Source organism: Sus scrofa, chromosome 18 (assembly GCF_000003025.6).
Source record: "Sus scrofa isolate TJ Tabasco breed Duroc chromosome 18, Sscrofa11.1, whole genome shotgun sequence".
NCBI classification, from domain to species: Eukaryota; Metazoa; Chordata; class Mammalia; order Artiodactyla; family Suidae; genus Sus; species Sus scrofa.
This window is the reverse complement of record NC_010460.4, coordinates 32925554-32943719: the sequence shown is the minus strand read 5'-3', so window position 1 is coordinate 32943719 and position 18166 is coordinate 32925554. Positions and strand designations below refer to the sequence as shown.

At 37.4% G+C, this 18166-nt stretch overlaps 1 protein-coding gene across 2 annotated transcripts in view; it reads right to left on the bottom strand.

Annotated features, from left to right (window-relative positions):
• TMEM168 (transmembrane protein 168) overlaps positions 1-15616 on the bottom strand; it is a 32781-nt gene extending 17165 nt beyond the window's left edge. The window contains exons 1-2 of one of the 2 annotated variants that reach the window (XM_005673235.3): positions 15483-15616; positions 9780-11032 (exon numbers count right to left, since the gene is read on the bottom strand). In XM_005673235.3, the coding sequence (XP_005673292.1) occupies positions 9780-10907 (1128 nt within the window). In that variant the 5' untranslated portion in view covers positions 10908-11032; positions 15483-15616. Of the gene's footprint in view, positions 1-9779; positions 11033-15154; positions 15380-15482 lie in introns of those variants that run through there. The other variant, XM_003134765.6, reaches the window with a different exon arrangement.

The following is an 18166-nucleotide window of genomic DNA, read 5'->3' as shown; positions in this document are numbered from 1 at the left end:
CATTGCAACGTAAATACCTTCCCCACTCTGACTTTGTTAATGCTGTTACTGCTTCTTAAGTGTAATGTAGTCATTTTGTGCCTTGTTAAATCTTCCTCCATCCAAAGGTCAAGAAAGTATTTTATATTACCCTCAAAAGGCTTTACTGTTTTGCACTTTGCATTTGAATCAACACAAACTGAACTGATTTTTATGCTAATGGTCCAAATTAAGTCTTTTATATGAACGTCCAATTGTCTAATTACCAGTAACTGAAAATCTCAACCATTCTACCTTACTGTACCATCTCTGTCATAAATCAGGAATTCTGATATTTGTTTTTGTACTGTACTGTTTCACTGACCTATCTATCCTTTCAAATATTTCCTTGTGCTTCATTTCTTGTTTTCTTTCTAGGACTTCAGTAAAACTCACATGAGATCACAAGGTATTACCCTCTTTGAATCTTACCCTTTTCTTCTGTGTTTTCCCTATTTTTTCCTTCTTTGAGCTTCTTCCATTGCTTCTTCTGAACTATATTTTCCAGTTAACTAATGCTCATTTCTCATTTGTCTAATCTGTTAAATTTGTACAGTAAATGCATTTCAGGTATTTTATTTTCTTATTCCACAACTTTCCTCTAGTTCTTTTTCAAATCTGCTTTGTAACTTTTTTATACTTTCCAACTTCCTATCATTATGCAGTATCTCTGCTTTTATTTTTCTTCCACTTACCAAGTATGATGGCTTTCTCTGTGTTTGATAATTCCAGTATCTCAAGACTTTTCAGTCTATTTTCTTTTGGTTCTGCTACTCCTGGCTCTTAATTCTATGTGTGTGTGTACGGTTACATTTATTAGCTGAACACCATATGCAAAAAAAGTTATATACTAATTTCAGACCTAGGATAATTATACCTCCTCCAAGAGGATTTTTGTTTCTTAAAGGGTGCTGGGGGCATTACCAGTCTAGATATCTTACTCCAGATTTGACCACTTACTCCAGGTTAGATCACTAGGATGATCCAATGTTAGGATGTAAATTCATGACTGATGTCGTGTACATGGCTCCATCCTTTTCCTTTAATGTGCCATCTTAAATTGGGAGGTAAGTTACCAGGGACCCTACCTCTGAAGCTCCTCTTGATTTTTGCTCCTCTTGACAGCAGCATAAGTACAGATCAGTGTGAAAACTGTTTCCTCTATAACAATGTCTGTAAAGCATGGTATTGAGTTTCGTATCCCAAAAGGGACAGTATCATTTTTTCACACATCTTCTTTCAGTGGAGTTTTACAGTCTTCATAAAAATTTCCTAAATTTCTTTTAAACCAATTTATAGCCATTTTATGTTTCTGTTGTTCTATGAGTAGAATTATTTCCTTACATTTTCTAACTGATTATTGATTTCCAAGATACTGATTTGTGTAAATTTACATGTTATCATTTGCCACCTAAATGGTATTAAAATATATTTCCGTTATCACTTCTTTCCTCATATTCAACTTATGTAAGTTCAAGAGAATTTATATAGTTTTTATACTGGTTGGGTTAATGATAAATGTATCAATGAGCAAAATCACCCTTTTATAACATAGTTTACAACTTTCAAGATGCAACAATTCTCATAATTATTACTATAGCAACTTCAAGGGTTTTTCAGTTAACCCTTAGGCTTACCAGGTAATCATCTTATCTATAAATATTGATAATTTCATTACTTTCTTTTCAATTTCTAAAACTTCTATTGTCTATGTTGTTCTGCTTTAAAAGAAAATGCTTTGACCAATTAAACCTTTGTTTATATTAAAGTATTTCAGTGGACAGGGAACTCTCCTATATTGATGGCCAACTGTACTACACCATGAATAGAAAGGACTGCAAATTTTGTTATTCACAGGGGGTACTGGAAGCAATCTCCTGGAGATACTGAGGAAGAGCTGTACTTTCAAATTACATCAGCCATTTATAAAAAATAATCACTAAATAACATCACCAATACTTCTACCTACAATTTTACATAACTAGTGTTTCTCTGATCCAGGTAGCAATATAAGCAATATAAAAAACTAAGTAATTCACTGTGTTATAATTTATAGCAAGGGTCACAAAAGCTTTCAGGAGTTAGAAAAGCAAATATGTGAAGCAGCTGTAGAAGTAACAAGCAGTGGTAAGGATTGTAAAGGCAAATGCATTGCTACCTAAAAGTAAACAGTTCATTTAAAAAAATGTTCTGGACAAATAAAAATGTGTCTACTCAATAATCTTACAGTCATGCCTGTTTACTGTGGTATGAGGACATAATTACAAGATTAAAAAAAAAAAGCAGAAACAAGGAAATACCATCCTTAAAAACAAACAAACAAAAAAACTCTGCACATTAATCCTTAAATAGGATAGTTTTTAGAAGCAAGAATGAGAAATTCAGGTTTATAAATAGCCTTTTGTACAAGAGTGATCAGGAAATTTCATGACAGGAAAGAATGTATATATCAAACAAAATTTATAAATATTAAGGAATTTGATATTCTACTTAAAGTGGGAACTAAATTTACCATGTAAATGGTAAAAGATTAGAATGCTGTACCATCAAAATATATTATTTTTGTTTTGTTTAGTCAACCCATCTTTAAAACTTATTAATTTGCTACCTATCGATTTTTCTTATTTCATACAGAAATGAGAATGAAAATTCTCATTCCTGAAAGCAGGCCTAGAAATATTTATTTTAAACTTGGATCTATTTATCTAAATAGGTCAATTATAGAGACTAGCCTTTCTATATTCATATGTATAGAATACCAATGATTATTACTGACTTCTGCATTAAAGAATCTTATAAAGCTACAAGTACTAAGATTTTTGTTGTGAAATTAAAATACAGTTTCTACCATTAGAAAAGGGTATTAAACAGTTTATAACTTCGCAGTGAACTGCCTAAACGATAAAGTTAATTTCTAATCAACCTGCAGATAACTCAAGTAGTAAGTCTAATTAATTTTAAAAAGCAAATGTATCAGGAACAAAATCATTAAATACAACTACTTTTAGTGAGTTTAAAGAAACAACATTAAATATACTATCAAGAAAACACACAGACAGAAGTGGACGGTTTAACTATACAAAAAATTTGCATTGTTAACTGACGGCAAGTATGTCCAAGGGAAGCCAAAATAAATTTATGATGTTTTATCCATTCACTACATTCAGAAAGCTTCAATTTTACTGGCCTGCAACCCTTTATTCAAAACTTCAACCTAAAAGTCATTTATGACGTTGGAGTATAACTTACAGTTCAAGCAACTCCCTATAACAAATGAGATCAACTTACTTGATCAAAACTAGTTAAGTATGGTACTTTTCTTCCTTTGCTTCTATAAATCACTCTAAGCTCACTATCAAACTTTAAGATATGGTTCAAATTTCAAAGCAGATATAAGCTGAACATAATAGCAGACTAATAAACAACTTTAATATTCACTGCATAAAAGTAGTTATTAGTTAATGTCTATTCAGCTGGGCTTTCAACTCATGGTCAAGATATTATTTTCATACCCTAAAAATTTCTCAGGTAATAGGAACAAAATCTGTTTACCTAACATTGGAATCTCATTGTTTTAAAAACCTAGCTCTTACATAAGAGATACGAATATTGCTTGTATAGAAATATTTCTGTATGAGTCACCTTAAGTAAGCCAGGTTTAGGAAACATTATACATAGAAGTCTAAGAAACAGAATATATAAATGTATGTTTTAAAGCAATACATAAATGTGGATATTATGCTCTTCAACATAAGAAACCCATATCTGAGAAACAGGCAACTTCCAAAACTTTGCTTAGTTCAAGAAATTTAAGAACATTAGAAAAGCTACTTTAGTTTTAAAGCATGGATTTCCTTATGTAGCCAATAGGATGCAGAGGAAAGGACTCAAGCTTTGGAGTTAGACTTTGGTTCATTCCTAACTTAGCCACTTACCATCTGTGTGTACATGAACAAATTAAGCTTTTGAGTCCAAATCTATAAAAGAGGGATATTTTACAAGCTTATTCCATAGATTAGAAATATGTCTAACAGTAAAATGGTAGTTTACAATGAAGCATTTTTAAATCAAAATGAGATATTATGAGCAGAATGACAAAATTTAAATGATGGTTAATTTTTTATATTGTCAACTGAAAGAAAAAAATGCACTACATGAGAGTTGTCATTTGGGATAAAATGAGGATTACAGCCCAGAGGGCAGCATTTCAGCTGGCTCTGAGAAACTGCTCCAAAGAGGTAGGGGGAAGGAAGGTCAGTATATATGCGATTTTGGTGAAGGGGATATACATGCAATTAAGCACACATTTTGCAAAAGGTTGCTGCTAGTCATGAAGAGCAGACATTACCATGAAGGATTTTAGTGCTTTTCTAGATATGAGGTGTAAGAATTATGCTCATAAAAATCTGAAAATATCTTGAGACCTGTTCTAATTTCCCAGAGCAAAGAGTACCTCACTCCTGATCTCCAACCTCGACTTTTTCAGGGGTGTTGAAGGTCAGCAGCTGCAGCAGCTCATGATTTAATCCCTGTAGAGGGAGACGGCAAGTGCCAATCTCCAGTTGGCAGTGTAAGTGATTACAGCTATTTAGAAGACCTTGTTGTAGAGTGAAGACCTAAAATATGCATTAGAAAACAAATTTCTTTTTTTAGTAGTCTTAACTGAGATAGCAAAATTAGAATTTTCTTTAGACCACAATCCTGATAAAGGTGAAACACTGACATGGAAATCAAACTTGGACAGTCTATTGAAACTTACTTTTCCCCATGGGCAAAATAAAGAGTTTACATTAAATCTCGATGTGCATTTCCAACTCTAAAACAAGGACTTAAGAAAAATGATTAAGAGTGAATGCCATGAAGGCAGACTGCCTGGATGCACACCAGTCATGTAGTCTCTCAAGCATGTTTCTTCTCTACAAAATGAGAATAATAATGGTACCTATTTCAGAGTGTCATGAGGATTAAACACACAAAGTACACAGAATTGTACCTAACACATCGAAAAACAAATAAATGTTGTCTTATTATTAAAATAAAAATCTCGTCATTAAATGTTTTAATTTTTAAAAGCTAGAAAGTCAGGGTAAAGAAAAAATTCACGTTCTTATTTCATGAATAAATATTCAGATCACTGTTGCTGTTTTAGGGGAAAAAAAAACATTTCATAGTGTTCTGGCAGAATAGATAAGAAATTAAAAGTACACCTTCAAGCTAACAAGACAGTGTCTTAGGAGTTCCTGTTGTGGCTCAGCAGGCTAAGAATCCAACTGGTTCCATGAGGATGTGAGTTCAATCCCCAGCCTTGCTCAGTGGATTAGGGATCTGTTGTTGCCATAAGCTGTGGCATAGGTCACAGGTGTGGCTTGGGTCCTGTGTTGCTGTGGCTGTGGTGTAGGCCAGCAGCTGCAGTTCCAATTTGCCCCTAGCCTGGGTACTTCCACATGCCATGGGTGTGGCCCTAAAAAGAAAAAAAAAATAAAATAAAAAATAAAAATAAAAAGACTTAGTGTCTCCCAACTAATCTAAAATATCTCAAAACTTTAGGAAGACAAATGAAACAAAACCAAAAATTACGAAATGTGTACTTCTAGTTTTGGCAAAAGTTTTGAAAACCCCTACTCCCCATGCCACGTGAAATAATAAGGCTGATTCAGCCATCTTGCTAGAAATGAAATCATGCAGTATCTGTGGATTCCCTCCCTTCCTTGGATGTGAGGTTGATCTTGTTCTGTCAAATCCAGTGATTACTATGGCTTCCCCTACAGAGAAATTAAATGTAATTATGGTTTTTTTGGTTTGAGTCAAAGGGGTCCTCCAAAAAGCTGTTGCATCAAAGCCCCAGGGAATCTGCAAATGACAGTGGGTGGCAAGGAAAGGCATATAAAATCTCAAATCAAAGATTTCAGAGAAAATCACTACACCTAAGAGGCAAGCTATGGGTATGCCTCCTTGGGTATTTAGACATTCTCCTCTCTTTTTATCCTTATGTGAATAGTCAAGTATCAATTTCAGAAAACCCTGTAGTTAAGAAATAAAACTAGCACCAAATGGCTATGGTACTGGGTAAGTACTTCTTATTGACTTATTTAAGGAAAAAAGTACTAAAGACAAAAGCAAAAAGCATATTCAGTGAACACCATACAAACTGCAGGACACAGCAGCTGTAATGTTGCATTTTAAAACTGAAATGAGATTATGAACAAAACACTACAGAAGTTAATGGTAAAATTCGAGCTTTTTAGTGTAAATAACTTGGAATGATAACAACTTACTCATTCTGAAAATGTTATTAAACTCAGTAAAACTAACAAAAACCAAAGCTATCCATGTGGGGTTAGCCAGAGATTCTTCTCAAATGAGGTCAAAGATTTCTTAGATATGACATCAAAAGATGATTCATATAAGAAAAAAAAATTGATGAATTGTACTTTTTCCAGTGGGCATCCATACACTGAAGGATATTTTAATGGGACAATGGGGAAGATCAGTTTAACATTTTAGTATTACTCTTACAGAAATGTGAAACATGAATCTAGATTATATTATTAAAAAGCTAACCAGGGGAGTTACTGTTGTGGCTCAGGAGAAAAAATCTGACTAGAATCCATTAGGACACAGGTTCAATCCCTGGTCTCACTCAGTGGGTTAAGGATCCAGTGTTGCTATAAGCTGTGGTGTAGGTTGCAGATGTGACTTGGATCTGGCATGGCTGTGGCATAGGCCAGTGGCTACAGCTCCGATTCAACCCTTAGCCTGGGAACCTCCATAGACCATGGGTGTGGCCTAAAAAGAGACAAAGGAAAAAAAAAAAAAGCTAATCAGTATCAATATCATTTAGGAATGTTAAGCAAAAATTGCATCAAAGACATAATGCCTATACCACAGGCAGCAGTTACCAAATAGCAACTAATGCAGACAAAACTCTGGTAGATACACATTAGTCTTGAATAGGTAACTTAAAACCTTACCACTCAACGGGTGTACCTCTGACTAGGACTTTCCGCATCACCTTTAAGATTTCTGGAAATGCAGAGTTTCAGGATCTTCCCACAATTACTTAATTCTAGTCTTCAGAATTTTAACAAGATCCCCACATGATTCCTATGCATAATAAAGTTTGAGAAGCACTGGTCTAAAACAGAAGTTGGCACACTTAGAGCCAGAGAGTTAAAATGTAAGGCTTTGCAAGCCATTACATCTCTATTGTAACTATTCAACTATGTTGCTGATCATAATAATAAAAAGGTTGATATATTCAGAAGGTGTAACCGAAGAGGTATATACACACAGGAACAGAGCCCCAAATGCATGAGGCAAGAAAATGACAGAATTGAAAGGAGAAATATACAATTTAGTAATTTTAGTGGAGATTTTCAATATCACTCTCTCAGAATTAGAAAATCACCAAGCATATAGACACATGACCAACACCAACCAACCAAACTAGCTGATCTTTATATAGAACACTGTCATTCAACAACAGCAGAATACTCATTCTTTCCAAGTAAATATGATATTCAACTCCAGAGTAAAACATGCTAGGCCACAAAAAAAAAAGGCTTAATAAAAGACTAAAATCATACAAACTATGTTCTCTGATTACATGGAATTAGAAATTAATAACATAAAGAAATGTGGGAAATCCTCCAAATATTACAATACCACACAACAAACTTGTAAATATTGCATAAGTCAAAGAAGAAATTTCAAGAGAAATTAGAAAATATCTTGTGAGACAGCACAGTTATTTGGAACAAAAAAGAGAACTCAGAAACTGATTTTGGACAAAAGTACCAAGGCAACTCAACAAGGGAAAGAATAGTCTTTTCAACGAATGGTTATTGGAATGATTAGAAAGCCAAATTAAAAAAAAAAATCCTTACTTTATCCCAAACAAAAATTGACTCAATTACATACCTAAATGTAAAAGCAAAAAAAATGATAAAACTACCAGAAGAAAAACTATAGGAGAAAAATCTCTGTGACCTAGGGTTGAGCAAAGATTTCTTAGATATGAACCTAAAAGCACAGTCCATAAAAGAAAAAGTTGATAAACTGGACTTCATAAAGCTAAAAACTTGTAAAAGGTATTATTAAGAAAAAAGATAAGCTACAGACTAGGAGAAAACATTTCCAAGTCATGTATCTGATAAAATGCTTGTATTCAGAATATAAAAAGAACCCTTATAATTCAACTGTAAGACGAGTAACACAATTTAGATCAAAAAAAGATTTTCATAGATAACAAAGATAAGTGAATGACTAATACACGTATTAAAAGATGTTCAACATTGTTAGTCATTAGAGACATGCAAATTAAAACCACAGTAAGATACCACTCCACGCCTAAATTGAGAGGCATTCTCAAGTAGATAAACTTTAAGAAAGAGTAGAGTGAAAGGTGAGAATCTAGAAACTGATCGACTTAAAATTATCTGCGCTGACATATCCACTGGAAAGCTCCTGTGTACCTCCAGTGGTACACAAACCATGTTTGAAGACCACTTATATAAGAAAACCAGAAATTGGTGACTTTCAAAATACTTAGTTAATAGGATTTGACGATCTGGAAAGGTATGGAGCATGAATGAGGATGATCTGGAAATGAAAAAAAGCACAGCTGGGAAAGGAGCTAACAGGAAGGAGCGAGGTGAGGAAGAGGAAGGAGAACCCTTGGTAAAGAGTTTCCAACTTCATCCATCATCATCATTCTGACAGGACCTACCAGAGGCAAGCACAGTACATACTTAGGCAACAACCCAGGATGTTGACTCCCACACAGGCTCCATGCCTAGCCCACAAAAAAAGCACCATGCCCAGGCACATCTCCTTTTCAAACACTCACATCTAGAAATCACTTTGCTGCAACTTGGGCAAAGCAGAGACGTGCACCAAGCAACATTCTTCTCCATTTTGCCCTGATGTACCCAAATCACATATAGCATTTGCCACGCTGTAAATAATGTTTGTTTACATGCATGTCTTTTTTGCTTCCCATTAGAGATTGTGCCTTCTTTAATGACAGACATTTTACTATTCATCTTGAGATCTTCAGCATCTGAACAATACCTGATACACAGTATAGTCAATAAATGTTCAGAGAATGGAATATAAACTACAAACTCCAACCATAGTATCTGAAAGTCTTTGTCTATAAAAGACTTTATAAAAAACATATTGTGAGCAGCAAATACATTGTAAAAGTTATTTTCTTATCTTAGGAGAGGTTCTAATCTGTAATTAAGAACCTGATTTGTTATTATATATCTAATCACGTTTTATATAAAATTTCTGAGGAGATGGCTGTATGAAAGAAATGCAGCGAGAAGACCGATAACTAGATAGAAGCTAGGTAACCTAGTTCTGGCTAGTACCAGTGACCCTGGCTTTCAATTTCCTCGTGTAAAATTAAAGTGCAATCTCTAAGAACTCTTCAAATGTTAATATTCTAAGGATCTTTAATCTATGAACATTTCATTAATGAATAATCAGAAAGTAGGAGGCATGTCACATGCTGGGTAATCCCAACATTTTGGTATCTCTTGCTAGAGATCAAATGAAATTATCCTGTCAATATTCATATTCATTAAGTACTTCAATTCCAGGAACGAAATTAAATAAGTGCCAAAAAAAAAAAAAAAAAAAAAAACTTCTGAAATCAGGAACATCAATCTTCCGATTCTAATAATTCAACCACTGAAGCAAGCATTTAATCACATATCATATACATTCACATAATAAACAAACTATAAGCTTACCTGCCAGGAAACTGCTCCCAAAATTGCTGTTGCAAGAAGACTGAAAAAAACTAACTGCTCTGAAATTAAGCAAAAATGACGCATCCCTTTGGATGCCATGATTCTGTCGAGGCTATTATTATCTATCCTATGGGTAAAATATACTTTATGGCAGTCATTTAATTTAGTGTGGAATCCCCAAAGAGTTAAAAGGAAAATAATATGGCAAATCATCCAGAAAATTCCAAAAATGGAAAAGCCTGGTATTACAAAATACCAGAGATGAGTGTCTCTAAGTTTAAATGCTGAGAGAATAAAAAATGTAAGCTCAATCATCCCAGTGAAAACAACTGAAAGTCTTCTGCAAATTCTTCCACGGTACAAAAAGGGTTTCCACCTTTCAGTTACTGAAAGTCCACTAAAATAAATGTCAAGGAAAGGATCAGTTATCAGGCAAATAAAAAAACATGCAAAAGCAACCGGATTTTTGGGAGTTTCCAATGAAGAGAAAAACAACAAGACTGAAAAAATAACTAAGTTTGGAATAGCTAGAAAAGACTTCATTCTCAGGTCAATAATCAGCATGGCCAAAGCTACAACAAGTAAAATGACACTCAGAGACTTTTCCACCAACATCGTTGTGCTGGCAATGGCAAAGCCAACAAGTTCCAGAAATTCAACTGTGGTTAGTAAGGTGGGTCGATGACGGACATAACCAGAAATTCTCTCCACCAAAGAGCAGAGTATCCTTAATACTATGGATGTTAGAAGCAAATATTTGGTTGATTCTTCTTTCACGTCATTTTTAAAGGACGAATTATCAAGAAAACATAAGAGGCCAAGCAAGAATCCAAACCAAAGATTGGAGAGACTTAAACTTGCTGCTTCCATTGAAAAATAATAATAGAGTATGCTGGCAATTCCAAGAACAAAAAGACCAAGAATAAAAATGACCAAAATTAAAGAATTTGCTATTTTTTCCCATCTTACATAAAGACCTAGGCATATGGCAACCAGTAAATTGATTCTGGCTAAATAGCCAAGATAACGCACTGAAGAATGCATGTTTACTTCTTTGTTTACTTCTCCCAGTCTTGTCATTGCTAAATAGAGACAATGACTAAAGCAATAACGCAGTGATTTACACATTAATCTGTTAATTTGGGCTTTCTCCCCACTTTACAAAAATTAACTGCTTGTATTTCATCCAGCAAATCCAATGTATCTGAACTCCTATTTCAGCATTTTCTTGGGTGGGATTTGTTTATAGCGATCTAAAAAGAAGAAAAAATATTTCATTGTTAATTTTATGTAATTTACCTTTCACATATGTCTTCTTTATACAAAATAATGAGTAAGTGAGAAATAAGGTTTGTTCTGATTTGCATGTACCTTAATGGTAACTATCTCTGTCTCTGGCTTAAAAACTCTGCAGTTTAGCTGAACAAAATGGCAGTGCTTTCTACCATCATACACTAGAATTTTATGACTAAGCATCAATGAAAGTGTTCCTCCAGAGATAGTGAGGGATTCACCTAATCCATTTTAATTCCAATTATCTGGTTTTTCAGTAACAGGGAAAGATGGGATATTCAAGTTAGCGGAGCTGTAGCTGATGGGTTTGTCACAATAGAAAGCTATTCAACGCTTAAATGAAATGAGGGACTTCATCATCACTTCTAATTTGTAAAGCATCAGTATCCAATAATAGCACCATTACTTCCTGCCAAAAATCCCATACATCTTTTCACAAGTCACTTCTAAAATGCTAAAAAATCTTAGTCTTGCCATTGTTTAATAAACTGACTAGAAGTTTAACTGTATTAAAGTTAGCCATTAAGGTTGATGTATTAATCCTCCATGAGCTTTTATCTCTACTAAATTACTTTGACGATCAAACCTACTTCCTAAATCTAAATACAATCTCTGCAGCAAACCAATTCTGGATGTTTCTAGTCAAAACTGTAAAGCTGGAATGCAGACCAGTATTTATTATAAAGTAAATTAAAAACTATAACTTTAACTTTTAAAAAGTTACCACAACAATTATTTGTTAAAGGACCCAGATAATTATTTCAACCTTAAGTGCCCTTTCAAGTTGCAATTCAAACATGACAGTCAAAAAACAATTTAAATATACTGTGTAATTCTTCAAATTTTCTAGTGTGCTATTTCAGAAGAAATGATCCATGCAAAAGCTCATGGTTACACTGAATATCCATAGAGAACTATCAGATAAAAACTCAGAAAGTAACTGGTTTGTGATTAGCTTATTTATACTTTCTAATAGCAGGACACTAAAAGACAGACCCAACAGAAACATGAGATAACCTGAAATTAACCCTTAATTACCTATTTGGCTGGAGAAAAATGGCACTGGGTGACAACTTTAGGGTCTCTGAGAGGTTCCAAGTATTATTACTAATTTTACATGTTCAGAAAGTATATTTTCTATAGCTGTTTATTAACTAACTTGGAATGCTAATTTTCCTCAATTACATTTTCATTCAATCATCTCTTACTTGAGGATACCACACACCACTGAAGAAAATACCTTCCTTCAGTATATTTAGGTTTTATCTTTTCACTTACATATAAGAAACTGATAGTATCTAGGGTGCACTGCATTTTTTAAAACATCACTTCTATGGGTTATATAATCATTCAACAAATATGTTGGAATATATATCCTCCAAGAATTGATAGTACAGTTTGGGCTCAGATGACTGAACACTGTTGGAGAAAACACACAAACACACCCCTGGCTAAATGCTTGCCACTTAATTCATGAGACATACTTCTGTGATTCTCTGGTCAACGTTCTCTTATTCTCTGTGACTGTCCAAACATCTCTTACCTATCCTCAAATCTTTGACACCCACTTCCCACCAAATTCTCACCAGATGACTTTGCCTCCAATGGAGTCATCAAAACAGGGGTTACTTGAGTTTTCAACACTACAAACCCACCTCTTAATACATCTCCTGATTCAAGGAAAGAAAAGCTTCCCTTCCCTAAGGCTAACTCTTTTTTTATTTTTTTGCTTTTTAGGGCTACACCCAAAGGCATATGGAAGTTCCCAGGCTCGGAGTCGAATTGGAGCTACGGGTGCCAGCCTACACCACAGCCAGAGCAACATGGTATCTGAGCCTCGTCTTCAACCTACACACACACACACACAACTCACAGCAATGCTGGATCCTTAACCCATTGAATGAGGCCAGGGATCGACCCTGCATCTTCATGAATCCTAGTTGGGTTCATTAACTGCGGAGCCACGAAGGGAACTCCAAAGGCTAACTCTATGCCATAGGCATATCTCTTCCCCTCTGCCTCTTCCAGAACTTCACACTCTTTCCTCTCTCTTCCAACTTTCATTCTTCTCTTACCCATTAGCACTTAAACAATTACAAAGCTCTTTTTAAAAACTATACCCAAAACACAGAAACAGCAAAACTAAAACAATCCTCACTAATCCTCATCTCCTCTTCCAGGTTTAATCCTCTGACCTCTTGACAGCCAATATCTGATGGCTTTACTTCTCATACCAAACCAACTAAACCAGGGTTTTAAACCACACAACAACAAACTGCCCTGCCAAGTTCTTAAATAACCTGTAAATTCCTAAATCCAGTGGGTACTTTCCACTTACTATCCTGCACATTTTTCAAACAACCTCTAACATTTTTGACTCCTCTCACCTTCTGAAACCTGCTCTTTCTTTAGCTTCCAAAGACCAGTCTCCAGATTTCTTTCCCTAACTCAGTGGTCTCTCCTTCTCCATCACCTCACAGGTTCTTCATTCTGAATCTATCCTTAGGATGTTCAATCCAAAGCCCAGGCTTTTCTCACTATACACTTAGTAACTGCCAGAGTCTGTTTTATAAAATCCTCTATCCTACTCCAACTCTCCTCTCCTTCCCCACCTACATTTAATTCTCACCAAGTCCCGTCCACTCGTCTTCCTACACACCTCCTATATGTTTCAACTTCTTTCCATTACCAGAGTCACAATTCCAATTTTGGCCGTCATCATCTCATGCTTGAATGTCTTCCTGTATTCACTCTTGCCCTTCTCCAAGAAATATCCTTTTTTATAACAATTTGTCACATCATTCTGCTACATAAAACCCTTCAACCGCTTCTCATCACTCTAAGCAAAAAAGTCTAAACTTAAAATGCCTTACAAGGCTCTCCTTGTTGGATGTGAGTAACTCTCCTGCCTCATTTCTTTTTGTTTTTTTTTTATTTTTTAATAATGATTTTTATTTTTTTCCATTATAGCTGACCTTACTTATTTCTTAACACTTTTCTTCTTGAACTCTGTATTACAGCCATACTGACCTTTCAGTTGTGAACTGCACTAATGCTATTCCCTTCCAGGTGCACTCCTTTCCCTCCTCCTGGCCCCACCCCATTCCTCACACCTGGCTCTTTCCTCCCTTCAAGTCTCCGCCTAAACCATTTTCTTAGGGTGATCACCCTAAACCCATTTATTTGATCCCTGTACTTGGTCTCTGAAAGTCTGTCTTCAATACTGTACATCCACTGTTAAGCAGAAAGTTTGGTACCAAGTATCTGTTGAAGAAATAGGGACTTATACAGAAATAACTATTTCATAACAGTGCCAGCTATAGAACACATATTAATAAGGAGAGAATAAACAAGTTTTCTAATACCCCACAGTTAAGAAGTGACAGAGCTAAGGGAGTTTCCATCAATGTTTTGTTTCTCTGTCCGCCTTACTCCAGCCTTCACTTAACTCATCCAACTTCCCCCAAACCAACAAGTTCTCTTTCTGTCCTACTTCGGGAGAAGGGTTTACTGAGTCCGAGACACACTCTATCACGTGCAACATTTTTTGACTCTGAAACGATTTCCGTCCCATCTATGCGGAGTGCCAAAAGTTGAAAGAAGCTACTGTGCACGGAGTCGAGGAACTCCAGTGCTTTGCTTCTATGAATTCATGATAATAACTCTTTGGACTCATCTCAGACAAGAAGAATGGCTCCGTGAACATTAAATTCCTCAGCAATAGGGCAGCAACTGCAATTCTTCTTCCATTCTGCCTCCTCCTAACAAGATGTGGAAGGCCCAAGAAGGAGCCTGGCTGTCTTCTACTTTGGGAGAAGGCAACCAAAACTGGGCGCTCAGCTGACTGGGGAACCACTCGCAGCTAACGAGAGGCGCCCAGCCTTCCATTCTCCACCCCTCACCATCGACATCTCCTCGGGCCGGTATCCCTATCCCCGCCTCGGGAGGCCGGCTGGGCGGAGCTTGGGACCTGCACCACGCGGAGCCCTGGGCAGTATCTGTGCCCAGGTCTCGCCAACCTGCCGATGACCCCCTTGGGCCCCCTTCCTGACTCGACCGCCGCCACCAACACTCTCTCCTACCTCGGAGTCGTCTCTGGGGCCAACACGGAAAAGGGAGAGATTTAGGGCTGAGCCCGCTACTCGGAGCAGGGAGGCGACACGCCAGGGGAGGCGACGGCCCGAGGCTGCACGTTCTAGCACAGGCCCCTCTCGTCGGAAACTTTCTCCACGACCGGCCCGGCCACGGCCGCCATGTTTCCGCCGCCGAAGCCGCGACGGTACGGAACGCCGCCGGGGTCAAGCCGCGCGACGCGCTTCCTCCCGGAGACCCGGCCCAGGCCCGGCCCCCTCCCCGCCCCCGCGGCGGACCCAGGGGCGCGGGACGCTGAGCGAACGCTTCTGGCCTTACCTACGGCGCCAGCTGAGCCGGTGTTCCGAGCCCTGGCGAGACCTGAATTCCGCGGGAAAGCGGGAGCTGGAAAACCGCAAACGATCTGGCCGACCGTGTCCATCAAGCATCTAGGCCGCCGCCTCGGGCTGGACCGAAACTGGGACAGGACGGGCGGGCTACTTGAGTACTGTAAATACTGCAGGAGGCGTTGCTGCTCTTTAATATGTATCGCATAATCTATGCCTTTGTGTCCGCGGTCTGGCTAAAGCTCAAGCTCCTTAGGCTCTCCTTCAGAGCCCTTCATGCCTCCTTTTCTTATTAAGACTCCCTTTAATACACCTCCCGGTCTTGACTTTTACCCACTCACTGGCCCCGCTTCCTGAGGGTCCTTCAGATGCCGGGGTGATTCTCATTTGTATCTAAAACCTACCGAATGAACGTCAGGGGATGTTTTTCGGAAGCAGCGTTTCACAGCAGCTGTGGAGCTGATGGTCTTGGGATTTGAAAGGCAGTTTCTCCGCTTTCTAAGGGCGACCAAAATTTCTCCATCTAAAAAATAGTAATGAAACCTTGCTTGCAAAGTTGTGAATATTTGGTGACACACTGTTGTTTTTTTTGTTTTTCTGGCATCATTAAAAAGTATGAATTCTCCCTCCCTCTCCGAGAAGCCCTTTCCTGCCTGCCAGCCGTCTGCCCCCACTATCATTTCCTACTATTTATAGCATTTAGGAGGTCAGTCTTTCTGAACTCCAGTCTCTGCATATGAAAATAGAATGCTAATACTGCCTTACAGAGTTGTGTAGGGATTAAATGAGATGATGAATGTAAAAATTGCCATATAACCTTTACATAGCTTAACCCCTTTGGCATAAAGCTCAAAATCTTTATACAAGTACAGACAAATTGCTGTGTCTTCTACTTCCTTTTTACCTTTAGCTTAACTTGACCTCTCGCCACATTTCCCCAACTCTGTGCACTCCAGCCTGTTTCAGTTTCTCCAGCTGCAGGACACGTCCAGTTTTGCTTACCATTAAGTTGGCCTAGCATAGTGCCTGACATATAGTTGGCACTTAAATCTTCATTTAAAAATAAAAAGCACAATAGGTCCCCAACAATCACTGGTTCTCTTCTTCCACTAATTTTCTATTAGTGTTGTCTATATTCTTATCCTATTTCCTCTAATATGAATTTTTTAATTTTTCAGTTAATAAATGTTGGGGGGTTGGGGTGGGCAGCACATTTATAGTGATAAAGCACTCTCAGATGCAGATTCCTCATATGCAAATGAAAAGTTTGTGTTTGAATCTCTCCAGACTCCCAACTCACAATTCAATCAGTACCCAACTCCCAAATCTGTAACTCTAGCTCTCTGGGGAATAGTGTCACATTTCCACCCCACCTGCTAGATGTTTCTACTTGAATATATTGTCATTCATTTCTAATTCAACTTGCCTTTAATGGACATTTATCTACTTATTTTCTGCATTCCACCACTTGGGAATTCTACACACGCACACACACACACACACACACACACACACACCCCACCTTAGGAGTCTAGTAGCTGAAACTGAAATGCCAAATACTTACTCAGTTAATCATGTGCACCAGCTGGCAGCTATTGACTCAAAAAAGCAGGCACGAAACTCCACTCCCTGAGTAACTGCTGGAGTGTAGCAAGGTAAGCTCCTGGGGCAGTAGTGAGAGTGGCTCTAGCAGAGGCATTCAGTATGAGTGGTCATTGATTCAAGATGCCTGTGCGTAGTGAGGGCAACCCCAGAGCTTTCTCCCATCAGTTCTGTTATCTGTTATTAGTTGTAGGCTTGGCCATGCAGGCCTAAGCCTCAAGCTCCAACAGTCTTTGAGCTACCGGATATTTTCTAATCAACTTATTTCCCATTTAAATCAGCCATAGCTATTTTCTGTTCCTTACCACAAAGACCCCTCATTGAAAAAGCTTTTTGTCTTCCTCAAACATGATATCCTCTGCCGTGTGACCTTGAAACCATTTTCAATGCTTGTTATCTTGTCGGTATATTTTAGAATACTTAAGTGAGATGTGTATATGTTTCACAGTTAACTTTCATCTGCACACTCTAGGGTAGGTAATTAGCATTTGAAAGACATTAATCAGGAATCGTCACTACAGAGCTGGATGCACAAGTGCACTAGGGGTATATTAATTAGCATAAAAGATCAGAATTTTTCATTGTGGAAATAACTGGTGATCACGATAAATGTCTGGCTAGAATATTGAAGAGGCACTTCTGTCCTTGAATAAATATATCTGCTGGGTCTAGCAGACTGACTCCTATCAAGAAACTAGACTGCTGTTTAGTACTCTGTCACAAAATATTATTTGTGTACTTTTTTTTTTTTTTTTTGTGCCTGCTTCTTGATTAGCATTACGTCGGAGACTTGCTTTCACTCTAGGACACTACCTAGTACCAAGGGAAGAGATGGGTAGTGCTCATCAATCCTTAGTTGTTGAAGCCTACCAGTATTTACTAAAAGGACCTGACAAATGTAAAGGCCAAATGTTTATTTTCATTCACTGTATTTCTCAGATTTGTGATTTCCTGTCAACTTCCATTGTTTCTACCCTAGTTGTGGTCCTGACCCTGAATTACATCAGAAACTTCTATACCGGTCACGGATGTCACCTCACCCCAGCCTAATCTATCACATGGGACCCCGACTGA